Source organism: Chelon labrosus, assembly GCF_963514085.1.
Source record: "Chelon labrosus genome assembly, chromosome: 12".
NCBI lineage: Eukaryota > Metazoa > Chordata > Actinopteri > Mugiliformes > Mugilidae > Chelon > Chelon labrosus.
In genome coordinates this window covers 18,326,464-18,345,268 of record NC_140345.1, presented here as the reverse complement: position 1 = coordinate 18,345,268, position 18,805 = coordinate 18,326,464, and the positions used below count along the sequence as shown (strand labels likewise).

Genomic DNA, 18,805 nt, shown 5'->3' with positions numbered 1-18,805 from the left:
TCACTTTGATTGGGTACAGGCCCATATACACACATACACCGATCCGCTACAACATTAAAACCACAAACTGGTGAACGGATGACCTCTGGATTGTGACTTTGATGCTTATACCACCATCTGAACATCGTTGCATACCAACATCCTGCTGCACTAGGGCACATGTGTGATGTAAAAGGCCAGGCAGCCTTCTTCCATTGCTATGCGGGCCAGTTCTGATGCTCACATGCCCGTTGTAGGCACTATAGGAAGTGGGCGAGGGTCAGCATCGACACCTTGACCCATTACAAAATAAACTGTGGTGCTCTGTGTGCTCTGACACATCTGTCAGAACCAGTATCAAGTTTTTCAACAATCTGAGCTTATAGTAGCTCGCCTGTTGGATCTGACTACACAGGCCAACCTTCTCTCCCCCCTGTGCATCAGTGAGCCTCGGCCACCCATGACCCTGCCATCGATTCACAGCTTTTTCTTTTGTGGACCAATTTTGATAAGTACTGACCCCTGCAGACCGGGAACACTCCAAAAGAACTGCAGTGCCGGAAACGCTCTGATCCAGTCGTCTAGCCGTCACAATTTGGCCCTTGTCAGAGTCACTTACACTCACATTCCACTTGCCCACTTTTCCTGCTTCTAACATTAACTTTGGGGACAAAATGTTTACATGCTGTCTAATATGTAACTGACAGATCGAATGATGACCAGATCATCAACGTTATACGCTTCACCGATTATAACCAATGATGTTGAGGCTGACTGGTGTACAGTACAACAGGTAATCAGTATATTAAGGGTCTGAGTGAATGAATATCTCAGTGAATGAATATCTTTTACTCTCAAATCATGAATCTGTAACCACTTGTCCTCTGGACTGTCGCGGTGGGGAGGAAGCCTATCCCAGCTGTCACTGGGTGAGACGTTTGGTCGCCAGACAACCACTCACACCTACGGCCAATTTCGGGTCACCAATTAACCTACCAAGCATGTCTTTAGATGGTGGGAGGAAGCCGAAAAGAACCCACGCAGACACAGGGAGAACATGCAAAGTCTGCACAGATCGGCCGATGGATTCAAACCCAGAACCTTCTTGCTGTGAGACATCAGTGCTGACCACCACATCACTGTGCCACCAGATGAATTCATCAGTCAAGCACAATTACAATCCACATGCAGCAGTTCGCCTTCATTCGTTCATTTTCTAATAACCGCTTGTCCTCTGTGGGGTCGCGAGGGGGCTGCAGCCTATCCTGGCTGTCATTGGGCAGGACAGGCCCTGGACAGGTCGCCAGTCTATCAAGGGGTCATGTCTTTGGACGGTGGGAGGAAGCCAGATTACCAGGAGAGAACCCACTCAGACACAGGGAGAACATGCAAACTCCACACAGAAAGGCCCCAGCTGGCCCATGGATTCGAACCCAGAACCTTCTTGCTGCGAGGCATCAGTGCTAAGCAGCAGTTCACCTCAGGGTAATGTGTAGGATTAAACTAACCCACTAAACTAAGCCATCCAGCTGCTAGCATTGGTGTCATGTTCATTGCATTTATGGTATGGTGAGTGGTATTATCTACTCATCTATTGTTCAACATGATAGTGAATAAGTGCATCTTCCTGAATGTCAATCTAGTTCTTTAATAAATAAAAAAAATAAAAAAATTGGGGGACCAGTAGACTGAAATATGAATCCACATGACGTCTTCCCACAAGAGAAAAAGGTGCCAGACGTTTAGTATGTTAAGCATCCTTACACTTAATACCTTGAGGGTGATCACACTGGCCCCCTCCGCTTTGAGAGACAGACATTCGTCACATGAACGTTTCGTCTCGCTGTTCGCCTTGATAGGCTCAGATGAGATTTGTGCATTCCAGTGTCAGATGGATGAGGCTCCCCACCGAGGCTGTCAGTCTCAGTCAGGAGGGGACATTAAATTATCACATCCAAGGCTGTGCATTACATGACAGAGGCACTCACACACACACGCACACAGCATTTACCCAGCCACTGTTGTCATGCGTACGCCTGCGTGGTTCTCACACACATACCACGCAGTTCTTATTTTATATGTGAGCCTGCATGTGGAATTTTAATTACAAATCTGCAGCGTATTACAGCAAATTAATGACCTCAAAATGTACTCAGAAGGAAATAATAAATCTCCATTTGGCTGTTTAGTTGCTTGGCTGGCTGGGAAAAACTATGCTGACCTGGGTGCATCCAAATTAGATATTGGCATGGTGGTTGGGTGTATTACACAGTGGGAGTGCTGCTCTGGCTCGGTCACCCCCGCTGCTCTAAATCTGGCCAGCGCTCAGCTCAGCAAACACAATGCAACAGCAGGGAGACGGCACCTCCTCGTTCTCATTAAGCTGCAAATAATAGTTAAACAAAAGCAAGACCCCATTATTTTTTATGATTCCCCCCCTCCCTCTGTATTTGTTTTTGCTGGTTTGTCCTTACTCTGTGATCTCCAAATAAGAACAAAAATAATTTCAGACTGTAAAGAGGAGGGACGGGCGCAAGTCCGCATGGATGGAGCACTTAAAAGAACCTGAATTAAAATTCACAGCTTGTAAACAAAACACGTCCGATCGTGTTAGTGGCCAAAGCTGAGAAACATCCATCTATTGACATCAGTCACCAGCAGCGGCACCCCCTCCTCCTCGTAAATCAGTTAAAGGGATGAAAGGGAAGAGAGATGGAAAGAATGCCACGGAGCAGCAGAAGGGATGATGGAGAGAGTAAAGAAAGGAGAAAAAAAAGGAGGAAGTAGAGAACGAGGAGGTGGGTATCGTATCCCTCTGTGTCTTTGATCAGTGGTCCATGGGGTACCGAGGCAGTGCAGATAGCTGGTCCACAGCTTCTGAGGAACGCAGCTTCACATTCCTCCTGGCGCTTTCCACGCTCCTGCAAAATCACTGCTAGTCTTTCAGAGCACGGCAGCTGTGAAAACACATCATGGCTTACTATGTGCCAGAAAAGACCTGCCATTGTCCTTATTTACTGGTGTACAATTCGTGTCAGGGAAAACTCTAGTGTTTTGCTACTTAATGTTTTCTGTTATATTTGTTATTATGAATTTCTCCTGTTATTTAACACACAATCGAGGGATCTGAGTCTGTGTTCATCGGCAGAGCAGCACCAGTGTGATTCAGAGATCCAAGGGTTTGTGAACGGAAACTTCATGTTGAATAAGACCCAGAACTGTCAAGGAACTGTCCAGAACAGCTGGCTTTTTTGGACTTTCAACAGACGTGGTCAACCCGTCAGTTGCAGGATCAACAGCACAGAGACCAAACTCAAACCCCAAAATGTTGAGGCATGGCAAAAGTACACCAGTACTCTGCTTGGATGGTTTACCGCAAGTAATCATGTGGATGTAAACAAAACAGTATACGACGAACATTTGAATGAGGATTTGCACAAAATTGCTTGCACACATCGTTTATTCCAATACTTTTTTGTCCTAAAGAAGACACAGAACTCTTTACATTAATCCTACCTGGTAAATGTGAAAACAAAACAATATATGCATAAATTAGATGTGTCTATTATCTGCAGTGGGCCTTGGCCATTAACTCAAAATCCTAAAACAGTAAATAAATAAATAAAACAATGCTAATAATAGAGTTGACCTTTTTATCATTTTGGATGACAAATATTATTCACACCATTGTTGGAAATAGCAATTACCCCTTGCAGCCAGCTTCTAAGTCACCAGGGATGACAAGTCCTGGAGGTTTTGCAGAGATGAATTAAAGTTTGAACATCTGCAGTTGCCATGGGAACTGTGCAAGCCCAAGGCAGCAGCTGATAAAGGCGGTGTGATAGGATCAAATGCTACAAGAAGAACTAGAAAATGTGCTTTTCAGGTGAGGTCATTTTTGCCAAATGTTACGTTTTATCGCAGCGCTTAGGTTGTTTGCTGTCATGCATGCTTGATTCTTGATCTGCATTTAAGAATAACCTTATATTTCGTTTACATTTTATTTGCAATGATGAATGCAACGCGCAGAGTAAAAATTTTAGTTCGCAAAAAAAAAAAAAAAAAAAAAAGTCATTGCACGCTATTTACTTCCTCCCCTGCAGCTTGGGGGTTCTCTCTGGGTGTGAATGGGTGCGCTCTGGAAGACCCGCCCGCCTCGGATGTGACGGCAGCCAATGGTAACGCACCGTGCGCCGTGGAAGAGCGTCACATCATCATCAGCAGTCGTCCTGGTGGGACGGCCGTGCTTGCTCTGTGCCGCTTGGCTTGCAGTCTCCACAGCGCTCTCTTGTTTTGAGTGTGTGTGTGTGTCTGTTGTATGTATGTATGTGTGTGTGTGAGTGTGAGAGAAAGAGGGAGCCACCGCTTGAGCACTTCACACGACTGACTGACTGACTGACTGGCTGGGAGAATCCACGGAGAAGTCACGCTGTCGGTTTTTCGTGGGAAGGGCGAAGGGCAAGTTGTTGGACGAATGGAGAGAAGGAGACCTGGCGCGGCTGCCTCCACTTCCAACCAGCGTTAAAGCCGCTTTGGTGCGACCGCTTTAGCTAACAAGCTAACTGGGAATGTTTTCAGAAAACTAGCTTGTTAGTTAGCCTGCTAGCTAGCTCAAGCGACCGGAGACGTTCGCTGTGGGTGTTTAACAGACATTTATAATGACACACGGGTCTTTCGACACACTGAGTGGAAGAAACGCCTCAAACTGGGTATGTTGAATGTTTGGAGCGCTAGTGCCCCCTCGGCTCCTAATTTGGAGCAGGGACAATAGTTACCTGTCCAGGCAACAAGTCCGGCTCACACAGCTGCTTCCACGTTACTCAAGTTTGTTATCATTTAACGCAGTGTTGTTGTTAGTCAGTGTTTGATTGTATTTTAAACTGTAATATTGGTAAAATGGTCGCCGCGTAAAGGTGGTGTTATACAAAGGAAACTAGGGTCAGATGCCCAGATTTGAGAGCACCGGGTCACTCTGTCGTGTAGGAAAACCTGCTGTTTAGTTAATCGATACCAATTATTGGCGAGGAGACTAGCTGGATGAACATTATAAGTCGCCCACATGCGTTGGATCAGTTCCCGGACTTGTGAAAGGCATCCGAAGCAGAAGGAGGGAGACGTGAGCGCACAGCCCTTGCAGCCCGGGGGAAGATGGCGGAACGCTCCCGCAGGAGGTGGTGAAGCCAAAACTTCGGGACTTCTTGGATTCATCGCCGGGCATCTTATCCCAGATCGCAGGACACATGCAGGCCAAAAAACGATACTTAATCCTGTTCTCCGCCGGTGCGTGTCTCATTCTGCTCTTTGGTTTCGGGGGGATACAAGTCCCGCTATCTAGACGGGGTCCCAGCCGGCGCGATGACCGCAGCCACGCCGGTTATCGTCCCGGGGAGCGGTGGCGTCGCTCGCCGGGCTACCTGCTGCCTTTCATGTCCTGGGATCAGGACCGGAGCGATGACCTCTTTGAGCACATATCCCCAAGGCAGAAGAAGGACACTGACTCGGGCCTTTACAGCGCGAAAAGCTGCAGAATGGAGTCGTGTTTTGACTTCTCACGGTGTGAGAGGAACGGATTTAAAGTTTACGTGTACCCCCAACAGAAAGGCGAGAAGCTTTCAGAGAGTTATCAGAACATCCTGTCCTCTATAGAAGGGTCCAGGTTCTACACACCAGACCCGGCACAGGCGTGCCTGTTTGTCCTGAGCTTGGACACTCTGGACCGGGACCAGCTCTCACCTCAGTATGTACACAACTTGAAAGCAAAGATCCAGAGCCTTCCTCTGTGGAATGGAGGCAAAAACCACATCATCTTTAACTTATACTCCGGCACATGGCCCGACTACACAGAGGATCTTGGCTTCGACATCGGCCTCGCCATGTTGGCCAAGGCCAGCATCAGCACGGAGAACTTTAGGCCTAACTTTGACGTTTCTATCCCTCTCTTCTCCAAAGACCACCTTAGGACAGGAGGGGAAAGGGGCTACCTGAAACACAACACGATCCCCCCGTACAGGAAGTACATGCTTGTTTTTAAGGGGAAGAGGTACTTAACTGGAATAGGTTCAGACACTAGGAATGCTCTGTACCATGTTCATAACTCAGAGGACGTGGTCCTGCTCACCACTTGTAAGCATGGGAAAGACTGGCAGAAGCACAAGGATGCACGCTGTGATAAGGACAACGCAGAATATGACAAGTGAGTACCTCCCAACTTTAAAATGGTTAGCTTTGCATGTTTCTGACTGACTGAACTTTGATTTTCAGGATGGTCTCTGTAACCATGATCAGTAATTGACTCACTCTGACTTTTGTAACTGAAAAACACATATATTAAGCTGGTAGCTAGTGTCTAATATCAACAAATTATTACTTTTTTTCCCTAGTTCTTGTTGTTATTTAGTGTAAATTAAGGATTTCTTATTATTATAACTTAGCTTGGGATGTCATAAACATAATGTGTCATCGACCGGAGATGACAAAGTGTGAGAAGAGCTGGACAACAGCAAGGCCGTTTGCAAGATGTGTCGACTAGATGTAAAATATTGAAACCAATGACATTAGTTTGGTAAAAATCTCTTTCATAACTAAAGCAAAACAGTTTTGAAACTGAACAAGACATATGTTGTAATAACCCAGCCCTGTTCCCAAACTGGCCTTTAGTCTAAGACCCCACGCTTCCTCGATGTGATTGCTCTCCATTTCTAATTTACTCAACCACAACCCTTCAGTGGGCAAGGGTGATGTGTCACTTTTAAATATTCCTCGTATCATATGACTTTATTTACCAAGTTACACATCACGAGGCACAGATAATTGGATTTGCTTTAATGTAATCCGCAAAAGAACCACTGCATTAATGTAATTCAATTGATTTCTCTATCTGTATATTCAGCTAGCTGTTCAGCAGTGGATAAATCTGCTTCTCTTTCTTCTCTTGCTCTTGACATCTCCACCTTTCTGACTCTCAATGTATTACAAGCCTTGCCACTCTCTGGCACCAATTTTCAGGCTCCGAGTAGAAATGCGCACATCATAATACTCAGGTAACGGTTTTATGAGATAACGATTATAGAGAAAATACCAGTCCCTATCTCCAGTGAAGTAATGCACAGCTCTGCTGCTCTGTGACTACCACCCAGTGTTACAGCTAAGCCATATTGTTTTCTGTGCTCAAATCTAATGAGCAAACTGTCTGTCCGCGTCTGTCTGCCAGCTTTGGCCAGTGGGATTCATTCGTGTCCCCCCAGACTGTGTTGTGTTGTTATTGGTGACTGTATGGCGCTGGGTGTTTGTCTGTGGCTCTTTGGAGTGGATTAGTTGGGACAAAGCGGTGGTGCCAGCAAGGGGAAGCCATTCTGGCCCTGGTTTACTCAGTCATTGCCCAGACAAACCCAGCTGCATCAGGCAGGAATGCCCTGGCCTCAACCCATGTCCTGTGTGACCCGTCTGTTGTTTGGGGAGCGCGCTGTGATTGACCTCCGTGTCGACTCTTTACCATGTTGTCGTTTGGGTGACCGACCATTTAACAGCATGCTAAGGGGTCGGCATGTTGTAAACGTGAAAATGACCAGAAAGGTGTTTTCTTCCCGTCCTATAAGTCTTATGTCTTATATGTTTGTTTACCATTCAGCCTCATAAGCTTCACATGTTTAATGTCTTGACAGCATGCACCCTCTCAGCATATTACATTCTCCATATATCTCTGAACACATGAACCATCTCACTGTCACTCTTTGCCAGCTCACTGCCTGCTGCCAAGCACTGCCAGGGAGTGATTTCACACAGAGAGATGGGTGGCACCGGAGCTGTAACCCAAAGGAAAAATTAATCCTCCTGTCATTAAGCAGCACAGAGGGAGAAATGGGCTTTGAGTATCTGTAGCCCTTGCCAGCTTAGCTTCATTGCATGGATACAGTATGTTCAGTGCCTCTCAGTCAGTACCTGTAATATAAGATAAAATGAATTCACTCATCCCAGCTTTACATTATCTTTGTGCCCGCAGAGTCACAACATTTTCTCAACTGTATGTCACTGAAATTGATATATAGTATAGTGAGAAGCATACTGTACATAACAATGAACTTATGGATGTGTTCAGTTGGATGCTCCTCTGCTCCTTGCATTAAAGCATCTGCCAGTTCTATGCTGTTCAATCTGACAAAAACCTGTATCTTCATGCTCCATATGTCCGCTCGACAAAAACCAAAGCATCCGGGTGCAAAACAGCTGCTGGACACGAACTGCTGCTTTTTTAGCCTGTGTGTGAATGTGTTCACTGAATCTGTGAACCATGCCCGACCCTGGCATGTCTCCCTTGTTTGCTAGCTTTACGCACCAGTTCAGTTAATTTGTTAACCTACAGAAACACCTGTAATTATTCTTAACAGCTGACTTGAATTGTTACTGGCTTGTCTTGACGCACACATATCAATCAAAACGAGAGTACGTGTTTGTAATTGGAAGCAGACGAACAAGAAGAGGAAAACAGAAACAGCCTTGTCTGAACCCTCGTTCAGTCCCGGCTTTTGCTTTCTGTTGTCGCATACCTTCATCACAAGTGTGGACCGATATGTTCAAAGTGATATGCAGTCCATTTAGCAAGCTGTGTCACTGTAGATTAAATTATTATTATTAAATAATGGTTTAAAGTTAGAGCCCCTCCTTTATGGAACACATTTTCTTCATTCATATTTTAAATGGTTTGCGTACGTAGAGCAGGCAAAGTGAAAAGTGCATTTCTCAGCCAGATGTCATGCATTTTTTATGAGAAGTTTGTTTATACAGGATCTGGTAAGAATATCTTTTCAAAGTAGAGTGATGGAACAGTTAAAGGCTGCTGGGGTGCGTCTTTTGAAGTTTCTTTTGTTTGGGTATTCAGTAATAGGCTGTTGGATTCACCCTCAGAGAACATATGTGTGTTGTCACAGCAAAATGTGGTCTTGGAAACATCTGCTGTTGCCGGAAATACCATAAGGTAGTTCGAAATGGGTGCTGTCCAAGTGTCGATGGGTTTTACTGGTGTGACAAGATGATCTTTAGTCTCAAAACTTTTGTATTTAAAGGCTGAGGCAGGTTAAAATCTTCTTTATTTCTTTTGTGAAATGTCGTGAAAGTTTTAATTGGCGTCAGTAATTTTCCAATCTGTTGTATGGGTACATGTAGCCTTGTCATAGCTTTTACAAATTATATCTTTTCCTCTCGCTGCATTGCTTCTTTTAATTATATGCTTTTGAAGTTCTGGTCACCTGCACAGGAGTGATTCATCAGTAATAGTATTTTCTCAAAAACCTGCTCTATCCTGGATCTCCAGCCTGACCATCCCCAGCTGTGCATAGCTTTCCAAGAGAGTTGGACCCACAGCGCCAAGGATGTGGGAGGGACAATAGTGAAGGAAGCCAGTTGCTAAGGAGATCAATATTTGTTTTGGGGTCATGATTCAGCTTTCCTAATGAAAAGTGTTTTTGACTTGTACTGTGCTGTAAACAACGTGGTAGTTAGAGTAAGCTGCTTGGAGGACACCGCAAATTGGGAAAATATTAAATGTGCTGACCCTCCTCTTAAAAGTATCTGGATTATGCAGCGGCTTTTCAGACACATGGATTTGGAGCCTGGTTAAGACATTATCCAGTTTGTGAATACGTCAAATATTTTAACAGATGTATAAACCTCCATGATTATTCCACACAGTATCAGGATGAAATGATAAATATTTCCTCTATGGTTAGTTCTGAGATCTCTCGTGATGGTTGATGTATGACTGTGACTGTCCTGTTACTCAGCCCTACGGGTCAGACAGCGCAGTCTGTGGTCTAACTGGATGGAAGTAATAGTTTCTGTGACTGGCTGTGGCCCTTTGTGCAACAAATCCCTCTTATCCTCTCCCACTGGCAACAAGGATGTTGTGACAGACTGAATGCACCCTCTCACCATAATTACCATGCAATGGCCATGTCATTTTTATGTAATAGTTGAAACTTTGTGCTCCAGATGTTGGAGTTTGTGTATTGCACCGCATTGCATAACATGCCTGACCCATTTAAAAAAAAAAAAATGTATATCCATCTGGACATTTGATTGCATTCTTCACTGTTCTGCCATGTTGTACCATTTGCTATAAAGTGGATTTGTTTGCTTGTTCTTTATGTTGATTGCTGTCCAATCTTTAATTCCTTGGTTCTCGGGCCGTATTACTTTTTGGCATAATCTTATGAGTCAGACTTTCATGTCAACTTTACTTGACAGGGAACTGTTGGCAGTGCTCACAGCGAATGAGGAAAAATCACGTCAGAAGATTTGCTGCTTTTTTTAATTTATTTATGTGGCTGAAAAGAATGCATGAGCCATAAGCTATGCTTCACGAGTCTCTCGAAATGCCAAGTTTTAACTTAATAGTATATATATTATAGAGTATTTCTGTGTTTGCTAAGTAAACTTAGTAAGCCTTATGTCCATGCTGTTTCCAGCCAGTCAGGGTCAACTTTCTGCTTGGCTCTTCACCACATTGTCCTTTATATATCGGCTCTCGGTGTCTGTGTACAAGCTTGTAAAACAGCCAAAGGAGAGACGAAGAGATGCAGCAGGAGGCAGGTCAGATGCAATTTTAACCTCAAACTGAAAGCCCTCTCACAGCTTGTTTCCAATTAAGAGGCCCTGCCAAGCGAGGGAGAGTATGAGCGGGATAGAGCGAGAGATGAGGGGAGAGTCACAGAAGAGTGGGAAACAAGCTGGGAGGAAGTTTTGGGGGAGAAATGGGAACACAAAGAGAACAAACAGTGAGCCTGAGAAGCTAAAAGATGGGGGGAGAGAGAGAGAGAGAGAGGGAGAAGCAGAAAAGAGGAAAACACATGCCAGCTATCCAGCAGTAAGAGGTGAGTGCAATAGCTGGATGCTGACGTTGGTCTACTAGGTGTATTTATAGACTTGCAGGGTTTTAATCCTCAGTATTGGCCAAAGCCACTGGCAGAGGGCTTCTAGCCAACTTGATGCAGGCTTTACAGAGCTTGGGGAAAATAATAATCGTTGGGGGGAGGATGGTCGATCTCTGAGTTCCTGCACATTAACTATAAAGGCCTTTTTCTCACGGTGTTATCTACTATTTCAACACATTAGGTCAGCCATTTGTCTTGTATAAACAGGCTCTTGGTGTAGTTGCCTTTTTGTACTGTTATGAGTGCCTCCAGCCAAGCATATCTAAAAGCTTGGTTACACTACGCTGTTGAAAGGTCACATCCTCGCTTTTGTTGAGCACTACTAAAGAGAGACCAGATTAGTGTGCCAATCATAAATTCCACTGTCTGTAACCAGCATGAGAAACGATGTTCACAGTAAACACAGTCTGTATCTTCTCTGTGTGTAGCCCCCATAGCTCAGATAAATATAAACTCAAGTTGGAGAGACGCAGATCCACATGGCCTCTACAGCACTTAGACATAGCGGCATAAATCACCTTTAGGGTAATGACACCAGGATGACCTCGCAGAGCTGTCACAGGCGAAGATGGACTGATCAAACACGTCATGTCAAATCATGAAAACAAAAAACAAGGAAACTTGTTCTATTTTAGTCTATTCTGTTTATTTGATATGTCTGTTTAAAGTCACATGGTATCCCGTGACTGTAAATGTTGGTGGTCATATGCATCTGGTTTCTGTTTCTACTTCAGGCTTGTGGAGGGATAATGACGATACCATTGTACCATTGTTAATTCTCTTGTTGTACTACACATTAGCCATGATGATGAAGATGATGATAATGTTCTATGATTTTTCTAAAAGTCTGTTTTGCCAGTTTACCAGCCGACAGTACAGTTTAGTCTGCAGTCCGTGTTCCTCTTATACAGTGGTTTTGGCCGACTTTATCACAAAGATACTACGTCACAGTTAATTATGTAACTGTAAACCACATCCATAACTGCTGGCCCCCGCTGGAAACGGCCGAACGATACAGCTGGCAGTGAAGGATGCTGGTAAACCACAAAACCACTCTGCACGGATCATATGTTTGTTCTTCATCTACACTGACCTAGAAATTACACTTGCAGGACCACACAATAATTTTGAAACGGTCAGTCTCTCAAGTACTGTTGCTGATGTATTATCCACGGTCAGGCTGTGTATCGTTAATTTTGCGTCACATGCATCTTTACAATAGAGCCTAAGTTCGCTGTACAAAGGAATCTACAGTGTAGATGCCTATGGTGGCGGGTGTTTCCCCAATGATCTTTTTCTCAAGAGCATAGTGTATTACATCCTAGCACACCGATGAGGCAGTTGGACTAAATTCAGCAGTATTTACGTATAACCCTTAAATTCTGTTGCCAGTTTCTCAGCGAGAAGTTGTATAAATCCATCATGATCTGGCGTTTGTTCCGCTGGCTGTTGTTTCTCTGTGTCTTGTCTCTGAGGCTACAAACCGGTTGAATCCCACAGAGGCAGATGCTGAAACACTAAGCTACTGACAACAATGATGGAGGATGAACTCTTTTGAATGCTGTGATTGAGAACAAGTTTCATGTCTTTGTCTGCTGACATTCATCTTTCGCAATGGTGACTGACAATGGAACAGGAAACGTGTCTGCGTGATACACGGGGCCTTCTTACGCACGGATTATTGCAAAGTTATTTTATCGTGGCAGAAGAAATACTTTGGCAAGCTCCGTGTTTCGATATGACTCGGCGTAATCAAATAATTTGCATAGTGGATCTTGTAGCTGGTGATTGTTGCGTCAAAAAGGCTTTATTCAGCTCGTACGTCTAATGGAACCTCGCCTGTTGTTGTGGCGAAGCAACCAACTATATGGATGATACAGTATCACTCAGACCCTAGGGATTAGACACTGCTCACATTTAAAGAGCTCATGGTAAGTGATAGCTATGGAAACAAATGCAAGGAAAGTGGATAACCGAGCAGCCTGGCTATCACATGGCCGGCATTGTTGTGCTGCATAACAGAGTCATGTCATGCAAAAAACAGATTCTGACTTCCAGGTGAAGGCCAGTGTACATAAAAGCTGACCTATTGAGCTCATCCTGTTTAATCACAACGCCATGCATTTGAGTAGTCCAAAGAGAATAGTGATTTTTATTTATATTACTTAATCCGGTGTGTTTATGTCCTGTATGTGTATGCGTACATGTACTTATGTGTGCTTTATCTGGGGAAACTGACAAAAGTGAATGGATTCCTAGAAGAGTTCAGTCTTTCCTCTTAAAAATGTTTTGCCGTGACAGTTTTCACTGCCAGGATTTATGGCAAAGTGAGGCAGAGGCTAAGCAGCAGGTATTATCGTCAATATTCACAACTCATCTCTTATTAATTCCTACCGGTGCGTGTGAAGTGAACTCTCCTTGACCCCTTATTCAACTCTTGGCCAGTGACTTTTTGTGACCCAGTGAAGAGACAAAATCAGGCATCATGTTTACTTGAGCATGTGCCTGAGTGGCTGCAGTGGTTTCCTTCTCTCTCTTCCCCTCGATTCAAATTCAAATCTGCTTTATTTGCCTGAATGGGTCTCAGCCGCACTCTCGCTCTCTTCGGAGGCCACTTGTTAAGGACCGAGGGCAGCTCCATTTGTTTGCCATGCTTTCCCTCTATCTCGACTCTTGTCCTGTCAGGATGATGTATGCCTTGTCCTTGGCAGCCATGTGTAGGTGATGTATTCCACTTGGAATGCTTAGAGAGGAGGAATGAGGAAAGGGATGTACACATGTCAAGCGCAGGGTGTGATCTGTTCAGTCTGCCGGACGGCAAAAAAGAGCAGAAGGGGTAGCTTGAGGTTTGGTAAAAGAGAAGCAGAAATGCTAATGATATGAAACAATCTTTTTATAGTGATGGAGATGACTGGTGTGACATTTGTGAGTTCAGTGCAAAATATACATATCTGGTCATGTAGTAGAGTGCAGAAAAGTCTTCTCTGGTCCATCTCAGATCTTGTCGTCTTTCTGCAACATCTCCTACATTATGCTCATATAAATAATGTGGTTTGTTGAAGATTTTAACCATACCTGAACTTTTACATTTTTTTGGCATAGAATAGGATAAAGAAGTTAAAAATGCCCGAGTAGATTTAACATTAATAATGAATGGGTCTGTCTAGCAAAGTCATCTGAAGTGCTGCTGGTGAAGCATTTGGGGACAAAGATGTAACCTAATGGAACTGACTCATCACCGAGTAAGCCAGTGTTTGCGTGACCCACGAGGCACATTAACAGTCCTCTCAAACACTCAGATAAGTTGCTTGCTGGGCATGACGGGTGCTTTCTCAATTATCCCTCATGTACAATGAAATATGTTGTGAGCGCTACATGCAGAATTAAGCACCACTCTAAAAACCAATGCCAGTCAAATCCTATGGGCTTTTAATCCTTTAGTCAGCATGCTGAGAAGACCTGCAAAGCACACGGGCATGGAGTCTCTTATTGTGTGTGACACTTGACTCGGTGCCTCAAAATATATTTTAATATTTCATATATTATAATGGGATATGGAAGGAAAACGATAAATAAAACCGGTGTTTCTGTTTCAGGGGTAACTGACTGACAAGTCGGGCCATTTTATTTTCTCAAAGGTACTTTGGCGATGGATCATTGTCGCCATGTCAGACCATGTTGTGCTATGCTAATGTAACCACACTTGGCAGCATCGAAAAATTACAAGCCACCATGTTGCGGGTCTTGGCTGGGTAGTGACTTGGATCATCAGATTAAAAACTGGCACACACAGATATGCTATCTCTCGCTGTCCTCTGCGGACTCCGCTTCGTCAGATAAGGGCTTCACCCGGCGCTGTGAGAGGAAGGGAAGCTCGAGCACGCATCATGATAACCCTGAGTATGTGATAGTCCTAACCCGTCTGTGAAATGGTGGCCTTATTCAACCTCTTTTCCGCAGCCCTTAACAGATAAAGTGCCCATTGAGACTATGTTAAACACAGCAAATTTTATCAAGATGTCAAGCAGCGGAATAGCTGAATGAGAGAAACACGTGTTTTACTGACAGACACAAAGCAGACGTTTCTTTTGTAAAGCACTTTCTGTTGTCAGACGGATAAGTTCCTGTGATTCAGACTGAAATTATTCAGATTACGATTTGGCGCCTGTTGGCTATAGGCTTCATACCACTTCTTTTCGTTCCCACACCCTGTGAAATCTCTGACTTCCCCTTGTGAGGTCACAACCAGAGGGCGAGACAGGAAGTGTTGTCTTTGATCTTTCCCGCTGTTCAAACTAATTACCTGCCTGCAGCAGCAAGCACTGCTGCCCGTGGAATTCATTAACAGATGATAAAGCTTTGTTCTGGACCAGCGTGTCTGCGAGGATGTAGAGGAATTCAGCTGCCTCAGAGAGTACTCGTGTGTAGTCCAGGTTCCCCCTTTAAAATCGGGTTAGTTTGTTCTTCTAATGCTGCAGATTTGTTGAGCTACCTGTGTCCCAGTCCATAAAATGCGATGACTGACAGCATATGACATTGCTCTGAGTAACTAGCAAAAGTTACAAACCTTTTCACCTCATCTTGTTCTCTCTCTGCCCTCCCTTTGACCTCAGATGTTTTTAAAACCTGACAGTATCACCTATCTATTGTGTGTAAAATCAACCCTAACCCTTTCTGTTATATATATATATATATATATATATATATGAAAACACTTCAGCTTGTGCAGTGAGTAGGCTGTTAGTGGATCTATGAGCATCTGTGCCTTTAGGATAATGGTGCCCTTACACTCAGACATCACATTAGTGAATGAGAATTTGTTAGATGAGTTGCAACCTCAGTTCAGTTTAAAAGGAAATCCACATCGAAAGAAAGATGTCAGTCACTCACTCATATCACGGAACAAGCAGACATCTGTTTTTTCAGATGTATCCGTTTACGCTGACTCTTGAATTAGCTTTTTTCTCTACGTTTAAAGTCTATTTTTTCCTCAGTCAAGTGTCTCGACGCGTCAGGCTCCCAGTGGCACAATGGATTTTCTGATTTCGCTGTTTCAAAGCAATAAAAACAGTGAATCCATACATAAAACATTGCTGATTTATTTCTTCCTGCAGAGCTATAAAAACGAACATAAAAAACCATCAGTCATCCTGCCATCAGCCTGGGAAAAGACGGGTTGTTCTGATGCTCTCCACTCAGCTACTGGCTCTGGTTCTGAGGAGATGGATGCCGGACATAGGTCGGAGTTGGTGTGAATTTAATTGTTAAGTGTTGTGATTGAACACTTGGCGCTTTATTAGAATGATTGTTGAGCCAGTGGCCCAAGTATTGGTGTAGTACTAGTACTACGCCATACTTTGTAGTATAAATAAAGAAATGAACAGTATCTATATAAGATCACTGACTTTGGGCTCTACTGGGGGCGGGATTTTAAAATCTGTTCCGACTTAGATCGGTTCCAATATTTATTGTTATCAGTTCTTCTGAACGTTGCTCACGCTCCCATGCAAAAGAGTGTTTTATAGTAAAGGTAAAATGTATCTTTAGGGATTTTTAGTCTGATCCCTAAAGATACCGCCTCTCCCACATCCAGTAAGTTAGAATGTTTTTGTCATTCATCAGAGGCATACACCCTCCCAGCCCTGCTGTGCAAGGGTGCAAATACAAGCAACATGCTGAAACACCTGTCTGCCCAGCATGGTATTAAGCCCCAAGAATGTCCTGCTATACCAGCAGCTAAGGTGGTTTTTCCACCACCTTTGTTCACGAGGTTAATTATCATAATTTAATATTTTCATTAGGCCTGTATGTCTGTGTTTGTACCGATTTTTTTCATTCACACTTTGTTTTCCGTGTTTTATATGTCACATGTTCAAATCAAGTGCCATGGGAGATAATAAAACAGCTGTTTGGGAATTGATAAAAATATTGGCTCAATATGCATAATGCACCATGGAATTGATATTGACGACATCTAATCAATTCCCATCCCCTTGGCGATTGATTGTAGCTTTACTGAAATAGAAAAAAAAGAAGATTTCAACTCGCGATCAAAAATGCCTCTTCATGTTTCATTTTGAAGAGCCAAGTGCCACAAACTTTGGCTAGTTGCTCCAATTTTCGTGTATCCTCTGGGATAAACTGCAGCATTTTTCAGTTTCCCCATCATCATTAGTACTGCCGCCACCCTGTAATCTCTCTTTCTGTCACTGAGGCAATGGGGCTTCTCTCTCCTCTGTGGTCTCGTAATTGTGAGGTAATCATCTTTTCCCTCTTGAGAGCTTGAAGACTGTGTTTACACTTCGTTTTTTGGCGGCTCGACTTGGCGAGACACTAATTTACTCTCTCGGCAGCTGAATGAAGCCGCTCTTCTCATTACTTCACACTGGCTTTTGCACTCATAGTCTTTCTTCTCCCAGAGCATTTGAGGCTGGCTGTCATTGGCAGGTTGGAGAAACCACACCTCAACATTTCCAAATATTTTCCTTTCCGTTGATTAAGTTTTTAGATATTTGTGTTTATAAAGTATCGCGTGGAATAATCAACATTTGTAATTTTTGTGAAAGTGACACTCGGCACTGGCAAACATGATGCTTCCTGAATGTTTTGTGTGTGTGCAGATTTTTTTTCTGACGGGAAATAGTGCAAGCAACCGAGCCAGTTTTGCCTGACCTGCTTTTTCTATTCTATTCATTCAGGCTAGGCTAAGCTACGAAACACAAGTCTGTGTCCTAATATGACAGAGAAACCCAGATGCCCTTCATCTGAATACAACTGAGCGTCGTCACATAACTGTCACATGGACATGTTCATGATTAGACTCACACTTACTGTTCAAAAAAAGCAAAGGTCTAAGCTGCAGCCAGCACATGTAGCATAACATCAACTCTTACTTTTCCCATCCCCCCCATGCCTGCATTTCTGTCCTGCTCTTAACCTGAAAGCCCTTGCATAATTCTGTCCCCTGGTTCAGCCTAAAAAGGAACTGATGCCCACACACATTCACATATGGACACACTTGGGTACATGGCCCTGCATTTTGGCTGTTGCATTACTCCTCGGTTTATTATCCAAAATTAAACCCACACACACAAACACAAAATGCTTCAAACAGACTCCTCAGTCCAGGCATATCCAAACGTCAGCAGCCAGGCTTTATCTAAATCCGCTCCCAGCACGATGGATATTGGATCAGATCAGACACAGCCCACAAGTCCATTTGATGCTGCATTGATAGCAGACTCGGTTGATAACATCCCCAATCTAGACTAAGACATGCATTACAAAGCCCCCTTCTTCCTGTCGTGGCTGTTGTCATGGTGGCTTTTTTTTGTTAAAGTGAGGTGGCAGTCTGTGGATCGACGGGGCCTTTCATCCTGGTGCTACAGACACACCGACGTGTTCACATACATAACTTCTCTTTTACTCTTTTTATGATTAAAATTTCACCTGTTTCCTGAGCTCTTCTCTGTTTCCATATTCTTTATGTCTGCTATTCTCCTTGTTCCTTACGCCCCGGCCCACCTTTCATCACTCTCCCTCTGCCTCCCACCCTCCCTTTCCCTTCTCAGTTCCCGTCCATTCATCACTCTCTACTTTCCTATTTCCTTCTGCCTCTCCCTCCACCTCGGTGTCATTCAATCCCTCTCTCCGGTGCTATCTTCCTTCTCACGTCCTTCTATCTCTTCTTCAATCCATCCACCCGGCTTGGCCCGGGAACAGAGACATTCCTGACCTGGACTTATCTTTCCTGCAGAACACTGCAACATCACTGCCTGCTAGGCTCTGTGTCTAGCACAAGCCTGTGACAAGTCAGCAGGCTGTTGGACGCCATTCCTTCAAGCTCAAAGGCTGCACATTCTGTCTTTGTTCTTAACGGGACACTCTTGCTGGTTGTGTGA

General features: G+C 44.0%; 1 protein-coding gene across 1 annotated transcript in view; it reads left to right on the top strand.

Annotated features, from left to right (window-relative positions):
* Nucleotides 1-5,112: 5,112 nt before the first annotated feature.
* Nucleotides 5,113-18,805, top strand: part of LOC311496864 (exostosin-1a-like) — a 33,972-nt gene continuing 20,279 nt past the window's right edge. The window contains exon 1 of the mRNA XM_084556875.1: nucleotides 5,113-6,172. Coding sequence (XP_084413001.1) covers nucleotides 5,220-6,172 — 953 coding nt within the window. The 5' untranslated portion in view covers nucleotides 5,113-5,219. The remainder of the gene's footprint in view (nucleotides 6,173-18,805) is intronic.